The sequence below is a fragment of the Onychomys torridus genome, chromosome 14 (genome assembly GCF_903995425.1).
Source record: "Onychomys torridus chromosome 14, mOncTor1.1, whole genome shotgun sequence".
Lineage (NCBI taxonomy): Eukaryota > Metazoa > Chordata > Mammalia > Rodentia > Cricetidae > Onychomys > Onychomys torridus.
This window is the reverse complement of record NC_050456.1, coordinates 50,313,645-50,337,338: the sequence shown is the minus strand read 5'-3', so window position 1 is coordinate 50,337,338 and position 23,694 is coordinate 50,313,645. Positions and strand designations below refer to the sequence as shown.

Here is a 23,694-nt window from a genome sequence, read left to right as displayed (position 1 = left end):
CATAATTCTTGATGGTGTTCAGGAGTTATGGTAGCACACCCACCGTGCATGCACACCTGCCTCATATCCACACCACAACTCTTACGCCCTCTTTTTGAGACTTTCGTATGTGAGTACCATAGTTAGGTCATTTTCACCCCCTCTCCCTTTTCAGCTCCTCCCATGTCCCCCCTGCTCCCTCTCAAATGTAGGACCTCTGTTTAAATTGTTACTGTTTTATACACACACAACCTACTGAGCCCATTTAATGTTGGTTATATATACATGATTTTAGGGCTGACGACTTGGGATTGGATAACTGCCTGGGGGCTTGTCTCCTTCGTTCAGCAGACATTGATTGACTCTAGCTCTTCATCTAGGAAGGGGGCCCCATGAGAGTCCCCATCTACTTTGGCACGTCAACTGGTGTCATTATGCATGTCTTGTTTAGGCAACCATATTGTTGAGATTTCAAGGTTGTAGCTGCCCTGCTGTTTCGAGGACCCACTATCCAGCAGCAGGTGTCCCAGGCCTCTGACTCTTAGACTTTTTCTGCTTCCTTTTTCACAATGTTCCCTGAGTCTCAAGTGTTGGGGTTGTACTGGAGATGTACCACTTGTTGGACACCCCATAGTCACTCTGCGTTTTGACCAGATGTCTGTAATAGTCTCCATCTATTGCAAAAGGAAGATTCTCTGATGAGAGGTGAGAGCAACAGTGACCCGTCTATAGACACCTATTATGCCAAGTGAGAGGCCCCCCGAGCATCCGAGGGTTCAGAGCTATTCCTATTATTATCCCCACTCTTCAGGAATCATAGAAAGGCAAACAACCAACTGAAATGCATGCCAGTTCAAACATAGGATACCATGATAGGCTTGATGAGTACCTGATGTTCTCATCAGCTACCCACTAAAATCTAACTCCGGGAGAGAGACAAGACAAGCCTTACAACTGCCCATTCCCTGTCAAGATTCATAACGAAAGGGACAGTATCTAGAAGTCTTAACAGAGGAAAGCCAGGATGGCTGGACCACCCCAGGGGGCCATTTGTAGACCCCCCAGACTCAGTGCCTTGGTACATAGGCTGGTGCATTGTTTGGAGTCGTGCTAGAAAATCTGGAGTGTCTTTGAGCAAACTGTGCTCGGTCATCTTTACGTGCTGACCTTATCCTTGGAGCTCTGACTTTGCTCTATCACTTAGCAGTTAGGAATTAGCTCAAGGTTATTTGCTTTCCCACTCTGGTCTGGTTTAGGGTTTCCTCTGTGTGCTCTGGTAGGCCTGTTGTGTCTTACCTCTGTAACCTTTCCTCATTTTGTTGTTTCTGTACCTCGCACTAATTTCTGTGTGGTTGCTGATTACCATCATCTTCTTCATCATCATCATCTTCATCATCATCATCATCATCATTTTGCCTTTACAAAAAATTTTAAATTAGATTTATTTATTTTATTGTATATGTGTGAGTGCTTTGCATTTGTTTGTTTGTTTGTTTGTTTGTTTATTTAAGATTTATTTTATTATGGTGGGTGCACATTACCCAGAAGATGGTGCTAGATACCCTGGAACTGGAGTGATGAGCTGATATGTGGGTGCTGGGAATCGAACCAGGATCCTCTGCAGGAATAGCCAGTGTGCTTAACCACTGAACCATCTCCCCAGCCCCGTTTTGCATGTATTTATATGTGTGTACCATGTGCATGCCCAGTGCCCGTGGAGATGAGAAGGGGGTGTCGGATCCCTTGGAACTGGAGTTACAGATGCTTATTAGCCACCATGTGGCTGCCGGAACTGAATCTGGGTTCTGTTCAAGAGTAGCAAGTGCTCTTAACCACTAAGAAACCCCTCCAGATCCATCATCATCATCATCATTTAATTAATACAGCCTTTGTTGCAGCTGCACACTACTGAGGAGCGTTACAATAAATTTGAGGTCGGTGTGGCAGGTACAAGTAGAGCCTGCTTTCTGGGTGCTCACAGACTTACGTTTTCCTGTCCTAACTTATTCTTGGAAGGACGGAATGCTGTGTAGTTTTGCGTGGTTTTGGTTGTGGATCTATATACTAATTGTTCCGTTATGCTCTGTGTTCCACATTTCCTGACTCACAGACGATAAAGACATGTTTCTGTGGACTTGCTGTTGGGAGACACTGAGTTCTCACAGCTAGTGTGCTGCTCTACCCTGCTGACACAGTCTACCCCGTGGAACTTTACTCACAGAGCTAGACAGAGGCTTCTGTGAAGGTCCTATGTGCACCGATCTGGAGTCGGAAATGTTTATTAACCTAGCATACATTTAAAGAAATCTTTTGCAGGAGCAAAATCCATGTTAAATAAATGCTCATTGGTTTTCTTAAAAAAAAAAAAATGTATCTGTGACAAAAGTTGTCTTAAAAATAGAAAGATTCTGTTTGGGAGAGTCTCTTCTACAGGCATATTTCATTAACATAACAGAATCCATCATGGTATGCACGCCTGTAACCCTAGCCCTCAGGAGGCTGAGGCAGGAGGATTAGGAGTTCCAGGACAAGGCTAAGCTACATAGTAAGACCTTCTTCTAAAACAATAAAATTGCTGTAGCCATTGAGTACTTATTTAAGCTCTTAAAGACTCATTTGATTTTCCAGCAACTTGTGAGTCTAATAGTGTTATTTGCTCTCTCCAGAGGAGGGATTACAGGATCAGAGCAATGGAGTGATTTGCCCATGGATTTGTGGGTAGGGAATGATGGACCAACACTTTAAACCTCTCTCCAGAGTCTCTGCTTTTCGTCAGTAGGCTTTGTGGCTTCCCTTTATGTTAGCGTGTCTATTCCATTAGTCTCTACAGGTTGAGGGTGATGTGGGATGTCTGGAGAAAACCTGGTAGTTGTTTTGATGAGGTAGTAGCTGTTATTTCTTATGCATTTCTACCTTATTCCTCTCCCCAGCTATGGAGTGCTGCTCTGGGAGCTGCTGACTGGTGAGGTCCCCTTCCGAGGCATTGATGGCTTAGCAGTGGCTTACGGAGTGGCCATGAACAAGCTTGCCCTTCCTATCCCTTCTACATGTCCAGAGCCTTTTGCCAAACTCATGGAAGGTAAGGAACTCCTGGCCCGAGGAGAGCTGGTGGCTGTGTACCTTTACACAGCACTCAGATGACATTTCCTCATGTCATGAGGTCTGCCGCAGAAAGAGGAGATGGAGTATTAGCCACCCAGGGCAAGAGTCGGGAGAGCTGTTTCTAGACAGTGGCCATACCCTGCCAAAAGCAGGTTCCTTTCTGCAGTGACTGTAGAAATTAGTAACTAAAACCTGCTGTCTTGCATTCCAGTGTCTCATTATGTAATAGAAAATAAGCTACAGTGGCATTTATTCCCAGACCTGGGTATCTTGTGTGTAGAACTGAAGGTCATCAGGGAAGAAAGGGACTCTCAAATCATTGAGTTGGAAACAGAATTTGTGAGACATGCAAAGCTAAGCCAAGTGAGGAGGAAAAGGGCCTACTGTGTTGGTGGCCAGGCAGCGACTGGGTAGAATTCACTCTTCTGACTCACCCTGATGCTTTTCTTGGGGACGGTAGCTTGTGTATGTGTGGGAAACGGGGGCAGGGTCACCCCTGGTGCACTTGTGAGTGGTAAGCTGGCAGCAGGGTCGGGCATTGGAAGCTTTGTTCTCTCTCGATTCCCTTGCACTGACTCAGCAAGAATGCACAGGACAGTGCAACTGACTTCCACTCTCCACTCTCCCCTCTCCCATTCAGACTGCTGGAACCCCGACCCCCACTCACGGCCATCTTTCACAAGTATCCTGGACCAGCTCACGACCATAGAAGAGTCTGGTTTCTTTGAGATGCCCAAGGACTCCTTCCACTGTCTTCAGGACGACTGGAAACATGAGATTCAGGAAATGTTCGACCAACTCAGGGCCAAAGAAAAGGTAGAGAAGAGGGAAGGCCTGCCTTGTCTTAGCAGAGATGCTTCACTGGGGTTCTGGACTCAGTGGGCCCAGCCACTGACACCAGTGCCTTCCTCCTCGGGGTCTGCTTGACTGTCCACAGCACAGGAGCAGCTGTGGGAAGCTGCCACAAGTGTTTCCTCCTGCTACCTTAAAACGGACTCCTCTGGAAGGGTGTCCAGGTTCCACAGGACCCTTTTAGAGGCAGGACCGACTGTTCCATGAAGGGCACTTCAGCCCTGAGAGTCTCCAGCAGAGCATCTTGTGTTGTCTTTTGGAGTCAGTCAGAAACAGGATAGGAATTTTTCCTGTTTTTGTGGAAAAGGTTCCAAACCGAAATCATCTGGGGGACTTTGGTATCCCTTGGCTTGCTGGAGTCTGATTCTGGGTCTGGTGGCCATTCCTCCAGTGGCCCCTCTTTTTCCCCCTGTGGTCTGATCCTAGCAGTGAAACTGATTTTGTGCAATTGTGTGCCCTGTGCCGTCTGGGTAGGCCTAAATCCAGAGGTCTGAGAAGTCTTGACTAACTTCCTTCTTCCGTCTCCCTCTGTACTATAGAAATCTGGGGGAGTTAATAGTAGTGTGATATCCAGGCATGTTGGCACACGCCTGGAATCTCAGCCCTCAGGAGGCCGAGGAAGGAGGGTTGTAAGTTTGAGACCAAACTGGAGTACATCCTAAGTTCTAAAAAGTGATTTCAAGCCTGGGCTATAGAGTAAAACTCTGTCTCGGAGATTAAATGAATAAATAAATAGAAATGTGATAATAATCTAATTTTGTTTCTCACTTTATTTTCACTTGAAAAGTTTCACGAGACCTCTTGGTCCTGCTAGTATGGTAGTATGTGGAGCAGGTGCGATGTTTCCATCTCACAGCTGAGGGCCAGTGGCTTCCACCTGTGTGGAAGTACTAAGTGAGGAAGTAGGTCCTTGAACCTGGGCCATCTGACTCTAAGCCCTGTGTTCTTTGCAAAACCATTGTTATCCCTCGACACAAATGATTCAAAAATGACTTCTGGATCTGATTCAAAGAGATTAGTCTCCTTCACAGCATAGTGATCCCAAGTGCGGTACAGCTTAGCTTGGCAGGTCATTAACATGCAGTAGTGGCTGCAGGGAGCTGATGGAGAATCTTTAGGGGTCCCTCCGGGTGAGCCACTGATGGAGTTCCTATCACTACTACTCATCCCGGCTAGGAGAACCTCCTCAAGGGGCTGGCTTTTGTTAAGATTGCTAAATCACCAACTCATAGCCACCTTTGTTTTGGATTGGTAAAACCATAATATAATTTATTAATTACACAAGCCGGTAGGAAAAGTTAAAATTGGATCTTGCCAATGAGTAGTTACAGTAATCCTCCCCACCCCACCCCCATCCATGGTTTTGCTTTCTGTGGCTTGATTTAACCACTGTCAACCACTGTCCAATAATGTTAAATGGAACATTCCAGAAGTAAACAGTTTCATGCTTTAAATTGCATGCTGTTCTAAGCATCATGATCCATTGTTCTGCCCTTCCTAGGAACAGTCATCCTCGACATACACTGTGCATACAGTCCCAACTAGACATACACTGTGCATACAGTCCCAACTAGACATACACTGTGCATACAGTCCCAACTAGACATACACTGTGCACACAGTCCCAACTAGACATACACTGTGCATACAGTCCCAACTAGATAGTATATTGATCTTGGGTTTCTTGTCGGCTACTGGGATATGGCAATTCTGTGTTCAGGCAACCCTGATTGTATTTAATAATGGTTCCAAAGGACAAGAGTAGCAATGCTGGTGATTTTAGTGTAATATATTGCTGTCATTATCCTCTATTATTACTTGTTAATCTCTTACCATGCCTAATTTAAAGGTTAAATTTTATGATGGAGGTATTTTAGAGGAAGACACACAGTACATGCAGAGTTCAGAAGAATCTGTGATTTCAGACATTCCCTGTGGTCTTGGAGATGCTCCCCAAGGATAAGGAGTCTCTACTGTTGGAGGAAGGATCAGCCCCTGTCTCCAGGCTTGTTCCATGGCTTTAACCTCTCTAGCTGTAATCACAATATGGCTGTGTTGTACTTTCCTTTCACTCAGGGCTTGCATGTGTTCACTTTCCAGTCAACTGTTGGGCATCCCCTCTCCTGGGCACCGGGGGAGAGCTCATTGTCTCATCCCAGAGGCATTCTGACTGAGACCCACTCTTCTCTCTGCTGGCTCCCCCTGTCTGTAGGAGCTCCGCACCTGGGAAGAGGAGCTGACCCGGGCTGCGCTCCAGCAGAAGAACCAGGAGGAGCTGCTGCGGCGCAGGGAACAGGAACTGGCTGAGCGGGAGATTGACATCCTCGAACGAGAGCTCAACATCATCATCCACCAGCTGTGCCAGGAAAAGCCCAGGGTGAAGAAACGCAAGGGCAAGTTCAGGAAGAGCCGACTGAAGCTCAAGGATGGCAACCGCATCAGCCTCCCCTCCGGTAGGTGGCCGAAAGAGGGTGGGGTGGGGGCGGGGGCTGGTGGGGCGGGGTTTGCGAGAGTTAGGCTGTGCTTGGAAATGCAGACCATGACTTTTTTTCTTTTAAGATGTATTGATTGATTATGTATACAGTGTTCTGCCTACATGTATGCCTGCAGTCCAGAAGAGGGCACCAGATCTTATTATTACAGATGGTTGTGAGCCTCCATGTGGTTGCTGGGAATTGAACTCAGAACCTTTGGAAGAGCAGCCAGTGCTCTTAACCACTGAGCCATCTCTCCATCCCAGACCATGACTCTCAAAGCCTGTTGGAGTGGGCCGTCTTGCTCGGTGGATGGCAGGCTTTCTGGGGAACTGTTCGTTGTGAGTGACTGTTGCAGAGCATACAGTGATGATAAACCCGCTGGGCCCAAGCTGCTCAAAGCATGGCAGCCCACAGAAGCACACTTCACTGAAGGCAGAAGCTGGGGAAGAATGGGTGTCGTCAGGGAGAGGGGATTCTGGGGTGTTCACATCTGAGAAATCTTAACCCTGCAAAGCCGTTCGTCTCGAGTGTTTTTTAATAATTAGCCCTGGGTGCACTTAACCTTAGGCTAGTATGTAAACAATTCACATTATAAGATTGATATATAGCTGGTCAGAACTACATTGGCTCCATTAAGGTACATTTTCAGTGCCGTTACGGGGGGGGGGGGGGGGGAGGATATGCAAAGGAATAAGAAACTGTGAATTAGAATCTTGGTGGAGTGTAATGTGCCCAAGGGGACAGGTGAGTATTTCTATAGATTAAATAAGTTCTTCATGTTCTAAATCTATAAGGCCTTGGGTAGCAAGTTTCTTAGAAGTGTAAGGAAGCAAAGAAACATGGCGTAGTCAAAGGGGCTGTGGGTGATGTTTAAGCTTTGGGATGATTGCTTAAGCGCAGACAGAAGAATTAAGTCATTGAATTGAGAGACTCTGCTCATGGGAGCGTACACGGCTGTCATTGTCACACATGGTTTGTTGTGGTGGTGGTTCTGTTTTGTTTTTGCAAGTATTTCGGTACCTCTGCAGCATCGAGGCTGTGCTAGGACTCTGCTGTGCACTAGCAATGCAGGTATGAAGCTATTGTTCTCATCTGCAGGGAGAGCTTAGTCTAGTGGGCAGACCCCACCCAGTGCCTCTCTGATAGAAACTCACAACTTAAGAGCTAAAGTTTCTGGGGCTGGAGAGATGGCTCAGAGGTTAAGAGCACCGACTGCTCTTTCAGAGGTCCTGAGTTCAATTCCCAGCACCCACATGGTGGCTTACAACCATCTGTAATGAGACCTGGCACCCTCTTCTGTATATATAATAAATAAATAAATCTTTAAAAAAAAAGAGTTAAAGTTTCATGTTCTTCACGCTGTATCAAAACTAACTTTGAGGTGTGTAAGGACTAGGGTCATTTCCCCATTTCCGTTCAATCCCTGCATTCCCACCATGGGCTGTTTTTTTTTTGTTGTTTGTTTGTTTTTTTGTTTTGTTTTGGTTTGGTTTGGTTTGGTTTGGTTTTTCGAGACAGGGTTTCTCTGTTGCTTTGGAGCCTGTCCTGGATTAGCTCTTTAGACCAGGCTGGCCTCAAACTCACAGAGATCCACCTGCCTCTGCCTCCCGAGTGCTGGGATTATAGGCATGCACCACCACCGCCCGGCCTGGGCTGGTTCTTAATAACCCTGCTCTGCCTGCACTTTGGGAGCAGCATCAAATGCTTCCTGTTTGGTACCTAAAAAGGACACGGATGGTGACAGGTCATCTGAAGCATAATTTCCAGTACCATTTGCTGGAATAACCCACAAGGTGACATGCACTGAAAAGCAGCTCTTATTTGTAACCTGTATCCATTAAGTAGGGAGCTTTATGACTATGTGTTCATCTTGGCACGTATCCCTCTGGGGAAAACGAGATGGCTCTGAAAGAGAACGGATAAACAAAGCTTTTCAGGAAACCGAGGCCTATCCCTCAGGCCTGCCTGCCAGGAGACGTCTGCTTTCGTGAATGAATTTGACTCTGTGCTGATACTAACACACACATTTGTCTCTCCCCAAGCAGATTTCCAGCACAAGTTCACGGTGCAGGCCTCCCCGACCATGGATAGAAGGAAGAGTCTCATCAGCAGCCGATCGAGCCCTCCGGCAAGCTCTACCAACATCCCTCGTCTTCGGGCCATCCAGCGTGAGACAGCTTTTCAGAACATGCCAGGGACACTCGTCCCCTGCTCTGCTTGGCCCCTGACTAGTTCGGGCCTGTTCCAGCCATAACTTCTGCCACCTTCCTCATCAGTGTGTCCATTTGCTGACCCTCAGCCCTCCTGCCCCTTGTCCCTTAAAATAGTTGAGTCCCGTCCCCACTTTCAGCAGTCAGACATCAGCGCAGGGCCTCATGGGTAGAGGAAGCGCTTTAGAGAATCACCGCAAAGCAGTTTGGAAACTGGAATGATACAGATACAGATTGGTGCCCACCTTGGGGACCTCCATACTGTCTGCCCTGTTGGGCATCACTGTCCTTTTTCCCAAGCTGAGGCTGTCCAGAGCCTCGGTCCTAAGAAATATTGTCAAAGCTTTAGCATGTGCCAAACCCAGACTGGTTTTATTTTTACCGTAGTATTTGCTTAAAAATGTGTGTGTGTGTGTGTGTGTGTGTGTGTGGTGTGTGTGTGTGTGCGCGCGCGTGTGTCTCCACATGTGCGTGGGTGTGTGCACGTGTATGTGGTCTGTCTGTCAGTTTTGGAGAGACTTCTCTTACTCAACCCTTGTTATTCCCAGTGACACCAGGTGAATGCAGTAAAACCTGGGGCCGGAGCTCAGTGGTCCCTAAAGAGGAAGGGGAGGAGGAGGAGAAGAGGCTCCCAAAGAAGAAGGGCCGGACGTGGGGACCAGGAACACTTGGGCAGAAAGAGCTCACCTCAGGAGATGAAGGGTAAGAGCCAGCTGATGTGAAATTCTCTCTCACTTAAAAACGGGCACAGTGTTTTAAAATACAATAGGAAACACTTTGTTTCTCTCGTGTGTATTTTAATAGCTTTCTGGGAAAGTATACAGGGTTTTTGTTTGTTTGTTTTGTTTTTTGTTTTTTTTTAAAATAGACTAACCCAAGCTGCTCTCAAGCTCTCCATCCTCCTGCCTCCACTTCCTGAGTGCTGGAATTGCAAATGTGCATGAAGCTCTTCCTGATCTTTCTAGAGTTTTCCAGTCTCCCAGATCCTGGGTTCTCTCGTAGGGCAGGAATTGTCAAGCTCTTTCCACAAAAGGTCAGATGACATTTTAGACTTCTGGGTCCGCATGGTGACAGAGACATATGAAAGCTGACTTGGACTTTTGAGTAGTACATATGTGAATGAGTACACGTGGCTATCTTCCAGTCAGACCTTATGAAGACAGCTGGCAGGCAGGATTGGATTCAGGCTGCTGGTCTGCTGCCCCCTACAGGTGGATCTCAAAGCAGCAGATAACCCAGATAGGACAGAAATGTAGGAAGTTGGGCTAAGTGGCCTACTTCACCCTGAATCTTTCCTCTGAAACAGAGGAAAGGGAGGAAAAGCAGGGTTTGCAGGGCTTTCTCCTGTTAACCTGTTAGGTGGAGTCAGGCACCATAACTCAGCCCTGAGAGTGCCCTAGACTATACTGTGGGGCCCCTAACCACATATGTTAGTGCCCTTCCAGGCAAAGGGTCTTGGTGCCTTAAGTATGCTGTGTCCTCACCTGTAGGCTTGAGGTCTGGGAGGCAAATTCTCTGTGTCAGGTTTTCACAGTCCAGGGAAACTTCTAGCCATGAGACTCAGCTCCACGTCTAACTATGGGAGCTCATGTTTTCTCACCTACAGAATGGGCATAAAACTAGTCCCCAGCTTGTGGAGTGGATGTAAGGGTTCTTTGTGAGGTGCATCAGTTAGCTGGCTCATGGTGAACGTACAAAGTTCATTAAAATCATTATTAGCGAGGATAATGATTCTCTGCCTTTCATGCCATCTACTTAATACCGGAAGTGTGGACATCATGGTTTGTTTTTCTTCTAGAATACCCCTGGCTAGTCTAAGTGTGAGGACAGTAGTCCTATCAGTTTTCAGTGACTCCCCATTAGTCACTGCATGGGGCCTCCAAACCCGTCAACTGGCTTTGGTAATCTTTTGAATACTAACATTTCACATTCAATCTCTGCCCGTGTCTAAGCTCAAGGCGGGGGAATAGCAATTTGATTTCTAAAGAAGAAGCTCTGTCAAGTAAGGCTTTGAAACCACAAAGCGCCTTTGAATAGAAAATGTACACTTGTAGGACAAGCTACCTGTGCTGTGTGTGAATGCAAAACTTAAGGCCTCAGAGGGCAGGACAGGAAATCTACAGAACTCAGGAGAGCAGAGGAGGGGTAAGAGCCTTGCTGTCTGTCTGTCCATCGTGACCTGGCTTGGAGAAACTTAGTCACCTCGAATCATTTGCTATTTCTGACATTAGTATAATTCTGAGATTAACCAGGCTAGCTATGGATTCTGGTATTCAAATGTTTTAACTAATTTTTCAGTGAACATACAAAGCAGCGTGTTTCATTGTGGCATTTTTCGTATGTATAGGTCACTCCCGTTTTCTTGCGTCCTCACCACCTCCCCTTGACCCTTTCTTGCAGGTCCCTTCCTCTCCTCAGATAGGACTCTAGTGACCTTTCTGGTTCTGCTTCACTTAAGGTTTTTTGGTTTTGTTAGTTTGTTTTTGGGTTTTTGTCTGTTTGTTTGTTTTTGGTCTTAATAGTAAATTAACCTTCTTTTTACACTATAAAATGCTAACTCTGCACTTTTCTTTTTCCTTACATAGATTTGTCCTTGCAGACTTTTGAGGCAATTAAGAAGCACGTGCCTTGATTTTTCATTATTCTCAATTCTTATTGAAAAAATGAAAGTGTATTCTAATAAACCCGAGTCCAGATCTCTTTGATATCAGAAATGTTAGCCATCTCTCCATGATAGTATTTCTAATTTTAGTGTCTGTTGACTGAAGAAAATTTATAATGAGAAAAACCTTGAATTCAGCGAAATGAATTCCCATCTCCCCTTTTATCCAACAGTGCATATCTGTAGGAAACAATAGTTCACTGTAGGCAGCTTGGGTGTTTGTTGATTCACAGACCCTTACAGTTGCCCTCTGGCTCTCCAGTCTTTTCCTGGGGTGGGTTTGCTGATTGGACAAGCCACCTAACTGGGCCAGCCTGAGCAGTCTGAGTATGGGAGAGGGTGAGCTGACGGTGGTCTCTCCTGCCTCTTGCTGATCCTCTTTATTCATTGAAGATCCCCCCAGAGACGGGAAAAAACTAATGGCTTAAGTACCCCGTCAGAGTCTCCACATTTCCACTTGGGGTGAGTCTGCTCTCCACCCATCCATAAGCTGTATTGGTAGCAACTGCCCTGCCATTTGCTTGTTCTTGTTCCTCATCAATGCAAAGGGTGAGCTGAATGTGTTTTTAAGAGCGGTACCCCTGTGCACCTTGGGAAAATCCCTGTCTACCCACCCCAGTTGATGGGATGCTCCTTGCATACATACTGTTTCCAGAGAAGGCCACTTGGCTATATATCATTGAGCACTGACTATTTTTTTGTTTGCTAAGCTGGGCTTCCTTGGGCCCTGTACGAGAGGAAATGCGGTAACATTGCAGTCAGGAGTCCCAGGCTGTGGGTTTAGCAACTTGCTTCTCTCCAGCTCTGGGTTCTCTTTGAAACCAGCGGAGTCTGGGATGTGTCTTAATTCGCCCGTGTTCTGGCAGCACTTAAGACAGAGTTCTGAGGCCAGGGAGAAAAGTGAGCCTTCTCCCTTCCTCTGGTGGCTTGGGACTCTGAGAGAACAGGCTTTAGGTGAACAGGTAAAGAGTCCCCCTGGATTGATATGCGAGGCTTTCAATACCACCAGAGCATGCCATTTCCTCAGTGCTCTCTTTTACTGCCCTCTACGGCAAAGACCAGTGCTTCCAGACCTCAGATCCCCCTTTGTAAGGGAGCCGATGGGGGATCCGTTCTATCTCTGGAGAATTACCAGACTTCCCAGTGAGCTGATGGCAGGGTTTGAAATCAAGCTGCCATCCTTTGTGTCCATGCCCAGATAAACGGAGGGCTTGAGTACCACATAGTGCCTTCCCCATATATGTCTGTCCCAAGTGCACTGGGTTGGTGCAGCTTTGTTGCTTGATTTTTTTTTTTTTTCCTTTTGAAGAGTGAATGGCTTTGGAAGCTTAAGCATGCGGGATAGGAGCGTGGAAGGAGAACCTGAGAGACATGAGTGGAGTGGCCCGGGCCATTTCTGCTGGTTCATCTGCCCCATGCTTGCCTTGCACTGCAGGTGTTTGCATTGAAGTACTTGTAATGTAATGAGTGTGTTGTGTTCAGATCCTGTGGGTTCATCGCCTCTCCCGTAAGAGTGGCTCAGAGGAGACCTTCCACAAGCTTGGTCCTCACTCTGTCCGCTTGCCCGCCTGCTCACTCGATCTGCCCATGGTTCCACAGCATGTGAGGGGCTGGGTTAGACCACCGCTTTGCATCTCCTGGAGCATGTGCACTTGTCTGTGAAGTAGGTGGGCTCGGGACGAGTTGTCTGGTCCCCAAGGCTTTTCAGTGTGATGAAGTAAACAGATGATGTTTTCCAAACGGCCGTGGAGGCTGGAGTAAGAGAAGTAGCCAGTGCTGACAAGCCTCCTCCTCACTCTTCAGCCTCAAGTCCCTGGTCGATGGATACAAACAGTGGTCATCCAGCGCCCCCAACCTGGGGAAGGGGCCAAGGAGTAGCCCCGCCCTGCCTGGGTTCACCAGCCTTACGGAGATAGGTAAGCATAGCTTGTGTCGTGCTTTTCTCCCTGTTTCCTTAGAGGGTTCTTGACCAGACCTCCAGGATCGTTTAAGGATCCCTAGTACTATCTGGAGGGTTTGTCTCGGTTTTGTTCCTTACCTCTGATCCTCTCCTCTGTCCCTTCCATTTTACTGGGTCTTCCTAAACCACAGTTTCCTTGCATTATAGCCATGGAATCTACCTTTGGCTTCCTGCCCCCAAGAATCCAGCCATCATCTCCTCAGGGCAGTGTGCAAGGATGAGGACTCAAAGCAGGCCTTTCGCTCCCCAAGCCTTTCCAGTGTTACTCTCTGGCTGTGAATGGTGGCTGAATTCTCTAGAAGCTCCCCCAGTATTCTTTTCTCTGTAGATTTCCAAGTCATAATAGGCCCATCAGTGGAACAGATGCCCTTCACCCATGTAGAAGATTCTCATTTCTTGTGCAGACCAACTTTAAGACATGTTGCTCAGCATAGTGCCAGAAATCTAAACTCTTCTAGTTTTAAGGACAAAAATATTCGAAATGTTTCTTTTATCTGGTGTTCTAGGAAAGCATAGTGCATGTTCTTTTTTTTTTTTTTAAGATTTATTTATTTATTATGTATACCACATGTATGACTGCAGGCCAGAAGAGGGCACCAGATCTCATTACAGATGGTTGTGAACCTCCATGTGGTTGCTGGGAATTGAACTCAGGTCCTCTGGAAGAGCAGACAGTGCTCTTAACCTCTGAGCCATCTCTCCAGCCCCAGTCTGTTTTCTTTCTCTTTTTTTGGTGTTGTTGTTGTTTGTTTTGTTTTGTTTTTCGAGACAGGGTTTCTCTGTGCAGCTTTGCACTTTTCCTGGATCTCACTCGGTAGACCCCAGGTTAGCCTCGAACACACAAAGATCCACCTGGCTCTGCATCCCAAGTGCTGGGATTAAAGGCGTGCGCCACCACAGCCTGGTACTGCATGTTCTTGTAAGAGTACCTATGAGGCTAAAGGTACAGCCCCATGGCAGTGTACTTGCCGAGCATGAATGAGGTTGTCTCTGGCATTATACACACACTCAGAGGAGCCCCTATGAAGGAGGCAGCAAGTCAGCAGATCCTCTTTTCTGCAAGTTGAGAAATGGGCTCTGGGATGCAGATGAGTTTCCCATGTTGGTCTCAGTTGAGTGTGGCAGAACTGAGCAGGCCCCATTGGCTCAATGCCCAGTTTCATGTCCTATATCTCTGACACAGAGTCAGGCTGGGAGAAGGACTGGACTCTTCATTCTGTATTTCTCTGCCATTTATCTGGTTTTCACAGAGGATGAAGACGGTGAAGGCCCAGGAAGTGGAGAGAGTCATCTACAGCATTCGCCCAACCAGTCCTACCTCTGTATCCCATTTCCTCGTGGAGAGGATGGGGATGGCCCCTCGAGTGATGGAGTTCATGAGGAGCCCACCCCAGTCAACTCAGCCACCAGTACCCCTCAGCTGACGCCAACCAACAGCCTCAAGCGCACTGGGACCCACCACCGGCGCTGTGAGGTGGCTCTGCTGGGCTGTGGAGCTGTTCTGGCAGCCACAGGCCTAGGGTTTGACTTGCTGGAAGCTGGCAAGTGCCAATTGCTTCCACCAGAGGAGCCTGAGCCACCAGCCCGGGAAGAGAAGAAGAGACGTGAGGGTCTCTTCCAAAGGGCCAGCCGTCCTCGTCGGAGTACCAGCCCCCCCTCCCGAAAGCTCTTCAAGAAGGAAGAGCCAGTGATGTTGCTAGGAGACCACTCTGCCTCCTTGACACTGCTCTCTCTCTCCTCCATCTCCGAATGCAACTCTACCCGCTCCCTGCTGCGCTCTGACAGTGATGAGATCGTAGTGTATGAAATGCCAGTCAGCCCAGTTGAAGCTCCACCTCTCACCTCGTGCGCCCACAACCCTCTTGTTAATGTCCGAGTGGAGCGCTTCAAGCGAGACCCCAAACAGTCCCTGACTCCCACCCATGTCACCCTCACAGCCCCCACGCAGCCGAGTGGTCACAGACGGACTCCTTCTGATGGGGCACTTAAACCAGCAGGAGCCAGCCCGAGTCCCTCCAGCAATGGAATGAGTCCCGGTCCTGGGACAGGTGAGTTCTGGCCACTTCCTCTTTGCTTCTTTTGTGGCCCTCAGGGAGTAAAGATGTTTGTAGACGGCTCATTTCCTCTTTCTACTTCTGGATATGGATAAGCCCAAAGAAATTTGTATCTTTTCTTGCTCAACCATGCAATCTCGAGATATGATCTGGGATTGGCAGGGTGTCCAGAGCTGGCTGACTTCTCTCTGCCCTGGACCATGGGCAACTTCTCCTGATTGTGAAAGGAGACTGGGCGTTGGGGATTTAGCTCAGTGGTAGAGCGCTTGCCTAGCAAGCACAAGGCCCTGGGTTCGATCCTCAGCTCCAGCAAAAAAAAAAAAAAGAAAGAAAGAAAAAAAGAAAAAGAAAAAGAAAGGAGACAGGCTGCTTGCTGAAAGAGCCAGCATGGACCCAGTGGCATGCTGAGACCCTGCTCTGGTGCAGGGCAGTGGTCTCGGCCGCAAGCTTATTGTTCCTGCAGCTACAAGGAAGGAGTCTTTACCACACCTAGGAAGGGTGTTTTCCGCCGCATGCTTGGGCCCTGCCATTTTGGCGTGAGCTCAGAGGCACACCTAAGGTCAGCTGCCACTCGCCCATTATGTTCTCCATCACTCTTCCTTGAGTCACACCTGTGTAGTAGGAATCCTAAAAGTACTTGTTAATGAACTCAAAACCGAGGCCAGCTATTGGGGTGAATGCTGGAAGATCAGAGAAGCAGAACAAGCCACAGCCACCTCACCTCACCAGTCCCTCAGCTGGTCTTGTTTCCTCAGACTGCAAGCTTCTGAGTCCTCATCCCAATGGTTCTCAGCTGAACCGTGTTGCTCCAAAGCCTGAACTAACTACATGCTTTTTCCTCTTAGTTCCTGGTCCTCACGCCTTATATACCTTTTTCTTTCTGCCCCCACTCCCTGGGATTAAAGGCGTGGTCACCATGCTTAGCTGTTTCTAAAGTGGCCTTGAACTCAGAGATCTGGCTAGCTCTGCCTCCCAAGTGCTGGGATTAAAGGTGTGTACCACCACCGCCCAACTTCTGTTATGGCTTACTCTTCCCATTTTCTAGCCACCATTTCTGGCTCTGTTCTAGTGGCTGTCTGTTCTCTGACCCCAGATATGTTTATTTCGGGGAACACACAATATTTCAGGGAACACAATACCCACCACACACCTGACCCTTCAGACCTGGAGACGTGGCCTGCGGGTGGCTGTCCACGTGCACCAGCCCGCCTTGCATCCGACCCCAGAGACTCCTGGGAATTCATGCTTTCAACCTAGGGATTTGCTGCCCTGCTCCCTTGCTCCCCAAAAGCCCCGAGTCTGCCTAAGAAACATCCCCTAGCCCGTGAGAGAAGCAGGGGTGGCCACACCCCTCTGGAGAGGTTGACCTATACGTGGCAATTGTGCCTGACTCGTCCTCCTGCAGGTTTGTCTGTTACACTGGGGTGTGTGACCTCTCTAAGACAGCATGAATCATCTTTATGTTTTTGCTGCCTACCTCTTTCCCTGTCGTATGATAATTACATAGGTGAACACGGAACAACCAGCATTCCCTTAAACCGGGGCCCCAAAACTGTTTTGGGAAAGGACCAGATAGTAAATATTTTGGGTTTTGTGGATTGTACAATTTTTTTTGTTTTGTTTTGTTTTGTTTTGTTTTGTTTTTCGAGACAGGGTCTCTCTGTAGCTTTGGAGGCTGGAACTCGCTTTGTAGACCAGGCTGGCCTCGAACTCACAGAGATCCGCCTGGCTCTGCCTCCTGAGTGCTGGGATTACAGGCGTGGACCACCATCTCACGGCTCAAATTTTTTTTTAACTACTCAGCTATACTACTGTGAATGGAAAGCAGCCTTGCAGTGTATCCAGATTATGTCCCAATAAAACTTTACTTACAAACACAAGTGACCATCTTAAAAGTCTTTTCCCAACATTTGCCTTAAATGGGTTCATTATCCATGTGACCTCCCCCCAATCCCCATATGTTACTATTACTTGACCCAAGGCTACTTGGTTTCTAGTTCACTACCATATCCCTAGCACCTTGCAGCACACTGCATGACACACAGTAGGCATTCTTTAAACATTTAGTTCCTTTGGCCCACGTGCCTAGACATATGGCAGCATGGGGAACGTGCGTATCTCACCTGGAAACATGACGCCATCATCTGATATCTTTCCCGTTGTCTCTCTGACCAGGAATGTTGAAGACTCCCAGTCCCAGCCGAGACCCAGGTGAATTCCCCCGTCTCCCTGACCCCAATGTGGTCTTTCCCCCAACTCCAAGGCGCTGGAACACACAGAGGGACTCCACCTTAGAGAGACCCAAGACCCTGGAGTTTCTGCCTCGGCCACGTCCTTCTGCCAATCGGCAGCGGCTGGACCCATGGTGGTTTGTGTCGCCCAGCCATGCCCGCAGCGCCTCCCCAGCCAACAGCTCCAGCACAGAGACTCCCAGCAACCTGGACTCCTGCTTTGCCAGCAGCAGCAGCACTGTAGAAGAGCGGCCTGGACTCCCAGCCCTGCTCCCTTTACAGGCAGGGTCACTGCCCCCCGCTGAGCGGACGCTTCTGGACCTGGATGCAGAGGGGCAGAGCCAGGATAGCACTGTGCCCCTGTGCAGAGCTGAACTGAATACACATGGGCCTTCCCCTTACGAGATCCAGCAGGGGTTCTGGTCTTAGTGTCAAAAGGGTCAGGGTGGGCAAGGGGGAAGCCGGAGGAGATGGAGGGAGCTGGCTGGCACAGCCCTGTCTCAGTTAGGCCCCCTGGGATCCAGACCTCCTCCTTGCACTCAGAATGCACTTTGAAGATGGAAGGGATGGATGCAGGGCCAGCCACTTCAGGGGGTCTCCTGCCCTGCAGGATCTTTTTTCCACGTTCGCTGGAGGGGTTGTGTCAGCTCTGGCTGTGGAGGAGAGGGAAGGCATGTCCCCACCCTCCTCCCTTGGTCTTCCTCACCTTCAGGGTGACAGTGCAGAGCCAAATCTATCCCCTGCCTCTTCTCCTCAGCCGGAGCTGTCCTGGAGTCCCTTTGTCTTCTGCCCTGAATTCTGCTGGCCACAGCACTGATGTCCTGTGATTGGTTTAGCTTGTCTTCCCGTGACTCAGTGTCTCCTTTAGTATGCGATGAGTGTCTTGTGTCCGAAGTCCTTTTGTGCTAGCTGATGGGGATAGGTTGGCCTTATGAGGGCCAAGGGGCTTGACAGACCTGGTACTGCCTACCTGTGCAGATCTCAGTGAGAATTGAGAGTGCATTGAGGGGATTGAGGAGGCAGTCAGAGGAAGCAGTCAGGTTGGGTAGAAAGGGCCCTAGAGTTACTCCTTGGTTTGGGTTTGGGTTTGAGAAGCAGAGGCAGAAATCAACACCTGCTGAGTGGCTCCATCTACCCCCTTGGGTTCAGGCCATGGCTACACCAGGTTTGAATATGAGCATATTCATCTCAGGAATAGCTGTTTGGGAGACGCACTCAGTGATGCCAGGTCTCAGGTCAGACACAGCGCCTACATGGACCTGTCTTGTTGGGACTCTGTTGTTCTTTCCTCTAGTTCCTGAAATCAGTGGCCTGTAGGTCCTGTGTAATTCACAGACATATCTGAAGTATGTCAGGATAACATATGGGGTGGGTCCTGGACCTTGGGATGTGAAACAGTGGGGATTTCTTCATCGGACTTGTGCACCTTGTGATGCCCTTGAAGTAAACGGAACCCTTAGTAGTAACTCTGGGTGTATGGAGGCAGTAGCGTGATACAGTTCTTCAAGTGCTCTCTGGTCCATTGAGGGGAGCTGACCAAGGCCACTTCTGTCTCTGCACAGACAGCCCTTGTGTGGGCCCTGCACTGTGAGTGGACAGCAAGGCCAGCCAGGGAGGCTAGTGTTGACTTGTGTAGTATGTGTTTCCTGAACTTGAATACTGAGCTTCATCTAAAGCTTTCTCATGTATTTTCTTCTCTGTCCATCTCCTCTGAGCTTGGGTGGGGTCACCGTCCCCGGTGGGGTCCGAGTCAGACTGCAGACTCCCCGGACTGGCTGCTGGCTGCCCATGGGTTAGAGTAGCACACGTGGTACAGGTGACAGATTTCATCACTGCTGGGTCTCTGTAACCGATAGACACCCTGGCCTGGGAGGCACGTAAGGGATGATGTGGGTGTCCACAGTTCTTTGTGAGCCCATTTGCCTTCGGCTTGACCCGGCAGCCCCCTAGACTCGACAGGGAAGCGGTGCTGGCGGTGTCATCCAGGGTGGGCTGTGGCTGTAGTGTCTCATCTTCCCTCTTGGTCCTGTGAAATGAGAGTGTAAGAGATTAGTCCACACACTCACACACCACTCCGACTCCTCAGATAGGAGAGGAGAGCTTGTGAGCCCTCTCAGAAGCCCCAACCAACCCAATGATGATGCTTTGTTAGTGAGGACTAGGTAGTCTGTTGTGTGCCCCTCCCTGGGTCTTTAAAAAACCCTGTTCCTGAGCCACAAGTATATCTGCACACCTTGGCTGCACTAAGGCTCTAAGGTGGGCTGCAGCTGGCTCCAGCCCGTGCTCCAGCCCCACGCAGGGTTTTTTCCCTGTCCATGTTTGGTTGTGGACGTCTTTCTGGGAAAGATGGAGTGTTACAGATGGAATTATACACTGTGTGATAACTACCTGCCATTGAGGGACAGGTGGAATCTTTTCTTGTCCACCTGATGTTCAGACAGAGGAAGGCTTTGCTAAAGACACGGTTGTCCCTGAGAGAAGAGAAAGCAGGCCTGTGAGCATGTGTTCAGATGGAGGGGTTGCCTTTTCAGTTCCTCCAAACCTGTGCAGTGCTGGACCGCGGGCTGCCACACTTTTCGTGCCAGCTTGGAGATGGGATGAATGTGAAGGAAGTCGGTTTGTGTGACGTGGTGTCACTCCCCGTCTCTGTGGTCACGGTTAGGAACAGGCGCTGTGAATAAGCCCACTTGAGTGACAGTAGCCAGCTTCTCCCTTTCTTTTCCTACCTTCCCTCAAAGACTTGCCTTCTGCTTAGAGCAGGTGTTCGTTATCCGGGGGCTGCCAACAGGATCTCAGCGCTCTCCTCGGGTCTTCAGTTCCCAGTGCTTACCCTTGGGGAATCCATACAGTCGAAACTGAGTAGGTGCCTCCATTATCCTTTCTAGGAAGCTGTGGTGGACACTCTTAACATCACGACATTCTTTGACATCCCTGTGATCTGGTAGGAATCATAGTAGCAATAGCATGCATTCGGACAACTCAGAATAGGGTAGCTTTTCCTTCCGACCGTTACAAAATGACATCATTGTCCTTCCCATTCGATACATGTGACTCAAAAACAGCAAGACAGACAGACGGGCGCTGTTTGGATGATTGAGTCTGGCCACCAGGCTCTGAGACAGCACAAGTTGGCCCCACTCATCTGTTCTGTTTCCCTTGCGTGACTTGGGTCCCATGTCTTGACCCCTCTCGGGTTTCCTGGTAAAAAGGAAGTATACATTCCTCGCCTATACTCCCCTTGTGAGGGCAGAGGAACCTTGTGGCTCCCTGCCAACTCGAGGGGTAGCTTCTTCCCCTGCAGGATGAATGTGCTGGAGCCGACAGGGTGGTTCTCACCACCTTTACCTTGGGGCATCTTCCCTTGCTTTCATCCTTTAGCCTCTGGAGGAGGAGTGATTTGGGGTTGGCTTGACACAGCTAGTGGACCAGGCATATGCTCTCCTACCGTGTTCTGTAGCCCAGGTGACACCAGCGTCATTTGTTTTTGACTCCCCTCCCCCACTTACCTGGCCAGCTGGGCGTCCTTACCATCTGTGTCTTACTGAGGAAGTGGGAACTGGGGACAGCGCCTGAGGGACAGCTGTCCCTCCCCTTTTAGGGTCTTCCCCAGGGTCACATTTGATAAGAGTTTGAAATCGGGCCACTTCTGGAAGAACCTTTGGTAAAGGGGCCCCTAGATCATGGGGCATCATGTGCCAAAGTCTGACGCTCCTCACTGAGCCCCTTTACCCTCAGGCTATTGCTCAGGGACACAAGGCATTGCCGGCTGTCTAAACCTGACCCTTACTCCATGCTTTTGCCTCCCCCAACCCCATGTCGTCATCGACGTTTCCTGCCCCATGAGAGGGACCATTCTTAGCTCATGAAGTTCTTTTCCTTTGCCCTTCCTCTTGTTTCCTCCGCCACCCACACCCACCCACTCCCCAAGGCTGCACCTGCCGTATGCTAGGCAGAGACCTACCGATATCAAACTTGCTTTTAACAGAGTAAAGGACAGTGGGCCCTGAAGCCTGGGTGGCTGTGAGTGGACACCTCAGGGCCTAAGTGTCCATCTGTCCAGTGGTGCCCCACCATGGATGCAGAACCTTGGCCTTTCGATTGGGTATGCATTTGGTCATGTGCCTTTGGATTGATGTGTGAAGAACGGCACAGTCCAACAGTTCAGAAGCACACATCTCGTTGCCTCTAGAAGGCCTGGGAGGAGAGACAGGTCCTACTTGCTGGTGAAGTACTGGACTTTCTCTAAGGAAAGACTATCCAGAATAGATTCAGGGGCAGAAGAAAGAGTGGCCCTCAGGGAGCCGTGGGTGGCAAAACCTGGTGACTTTAAGCGGTCCATTTTCAAGTTGTAAATTTGCCAGTATCTGGCCCCCCAGGAGCCCTTCTGTGAGCTTGGGGTGATGCTCACTCTCCTATTTAAAACCCTTCTAACTGTAAAACCTACCATTTTAGCTAGGTTCAGCGATGCATTCTTGGAAACCCAGACTGGGGCAGGACAGTTGCTTCAGTTTCAGATGTGATGTCAATCTGGGGCAGAGACACTGTCTCTCCAGTGTGTGGTGCCAGAGCCCCAAGTCCAGCGCAGATAGCTCCACCATGCAAGATTGCTTCCCTTGGTGGAGAAAAGTATGAATGTATGTATGATTGGAGGTCAAAGGCCAGTACTGGCCATTTCATATGACTCGATCATGTGTCACTTGTCACTGTCCTTGGCTTGACCTGAGAACCACTTCTTGTCAAGATACAGTTGTTGTTGGGAACACATTTCCAGATGGCAAAACATTATTTTCCTAGTTCACAAATTATAATAAAGTCCGCACATAAAAGGAGAAAAGCCTTTCTCCTTAGACTCTTCCTGGCATTGCTGCTCGGAGGCTGGCCATTTCTGGTACTGAGTTGAAGGGTGGGAAGCAGCAGCAGGAATCTTGTTTGATTTAGGCTAATTAATATGGGCCTAACTAGTATAACCCAGACCTGGGTTCCTGGTTGGCTCTGCAGACCAGGTGAGTTTCTTTGATTTTTTTTCATGACCTGTTTCTAGGTATTCCCATTCACTGCCCCTTCTGTCCGTTTCTGGTTGTGGACCCTGGAGGCATCCCGACTTCCCTGAGCTGCTGGGGAAACCTTAGACTTCCTTTTCAGGATACTGGGTTCTCTTGAGCTCTGCCCTGGGACTGACTGCTCCTTCTTGGTTTCTTACGCTTTGGTCCCTGCATCCCCTTGAGTCTTGTGTTGGACAGAGAAGATCCTGGTGATTGAGGGAAGTTGTCTGAGCGGGTGCTCCATGCTGCTCTGGTTCCCTTGCCCCTGACTTCCCTTCTGATTGTCATGCCCTTTGATTGTCAGGTGTGAACATGACAGCTAGATGGTGTCTCTGAGTGGGAAATTCAAATACAAATCTAGTGTTCAAAGACCAGCCTTTCTTACTAGGACAGGATGGGCGGAAGCTCAGAGGTCAGAACGGCTGTAAGGGAAGCCCTGACACGTGAAGAACCCACAGAAGTGATATGGTGTGCTTTGCAGTCACTCAAGACCGTCTTCCGAAAGCCCCGTTGTTCTCTTTCCTGAAATCCTTCCCACCTTGCTACCTGCACAGGAGGCCTTAAGGCTAAGCACTGATCGTGTCATGGATGGCTTTACTAATTTTGGCATTTTAGAAGGTGACATTGAAGTATGGTTTAGCCTTTGACTGCTGATGTTTTACATTTTATTGTATTATTTTTTTAACATCCCTTTGAAATTTGAATCCGACACAAGTGCCTCACTCACCTCAGCCTGGTATAGGCCCTGCCTGCCTGTCTCCTGGATCTCCAGATAGGGCTGTGACATTTAACAGAGGCTTGTTTGATGTCTTATTCTCATTTCCACCCCACACAGCACATTCTAAGTGCCGCTTGTCACCTCCGGGAGCTCTTGCATTCAAATACAGTGGTGAAGCACCCAGTTCTGAACGTTGGCCCCTGTAGCTGGGGTGACTTTTCTTTCCTTCACGTTCCTTCATGTTCTCGGGCTGCCTTTCAAGCTCTTGGAAGCCACTTTCCAGGGATTTGTGATTTGTGTAGAGAGAAGCCTGTACTTTTTTTGTTTGTTTGTTTTTGGTTTTTGGTTTTTCAAGACAGGGTTTCTCTGTGTAGATTTGGAGCCTGACCTGGATCTCACTCTGTAGC

General features: G+C 48.8%; 1 protein-coding gene and 1 non-coding gene across 2 annotated transcripts in view; both read left to right on the top strand.

The window, feature by feature from the left end:
- Map3k9 (mitogen-activated protein kinase kinase kinase 9) overlaps positions 1 to 23,646 on the top strand; it is a 74,640-nt gene extending 50,994 nt beyond the window's left edge. Inside the window, 9 exon segments of the mRNA XM_036205891.1 lie at positions 2,910 to 3,058; positions 3,722 to 3,897; positions 6,146 to 6,386; positions 8,456 to 8,578; positions 9,169 to 9,322; positions 11,676 to 11,744; positions 13,086 to 13,198; positions 14,493 to 15,290; positions 17,472 to 23,646. Of these exon segments, the coding sequence (XP_036061784.1) occupies positions 2,910 to 3,058; positions 3,722 to 3,897; positions 6,146 to 6,386; positions 8,456 to 8,578; positions 9,169 to 9,322; positions 11,676 to 11,744; positions 13,086 to 13,198; positions 14,493 to 15,290; positions 17,472 to 17,956 (2,308 nt within the window). The 3' untranslated portion in view covers positions 17,957 to 23,646.
- Trnaa-agc lies at positions 15,534 to 15,608 on the top strand. The gene has a single exon. It is a non-coding gene; the product is annotated as a tRNA-Ala (tRNA).
- Positions 23,647 to 23,694: the final 48 nt, after the last annotated feature.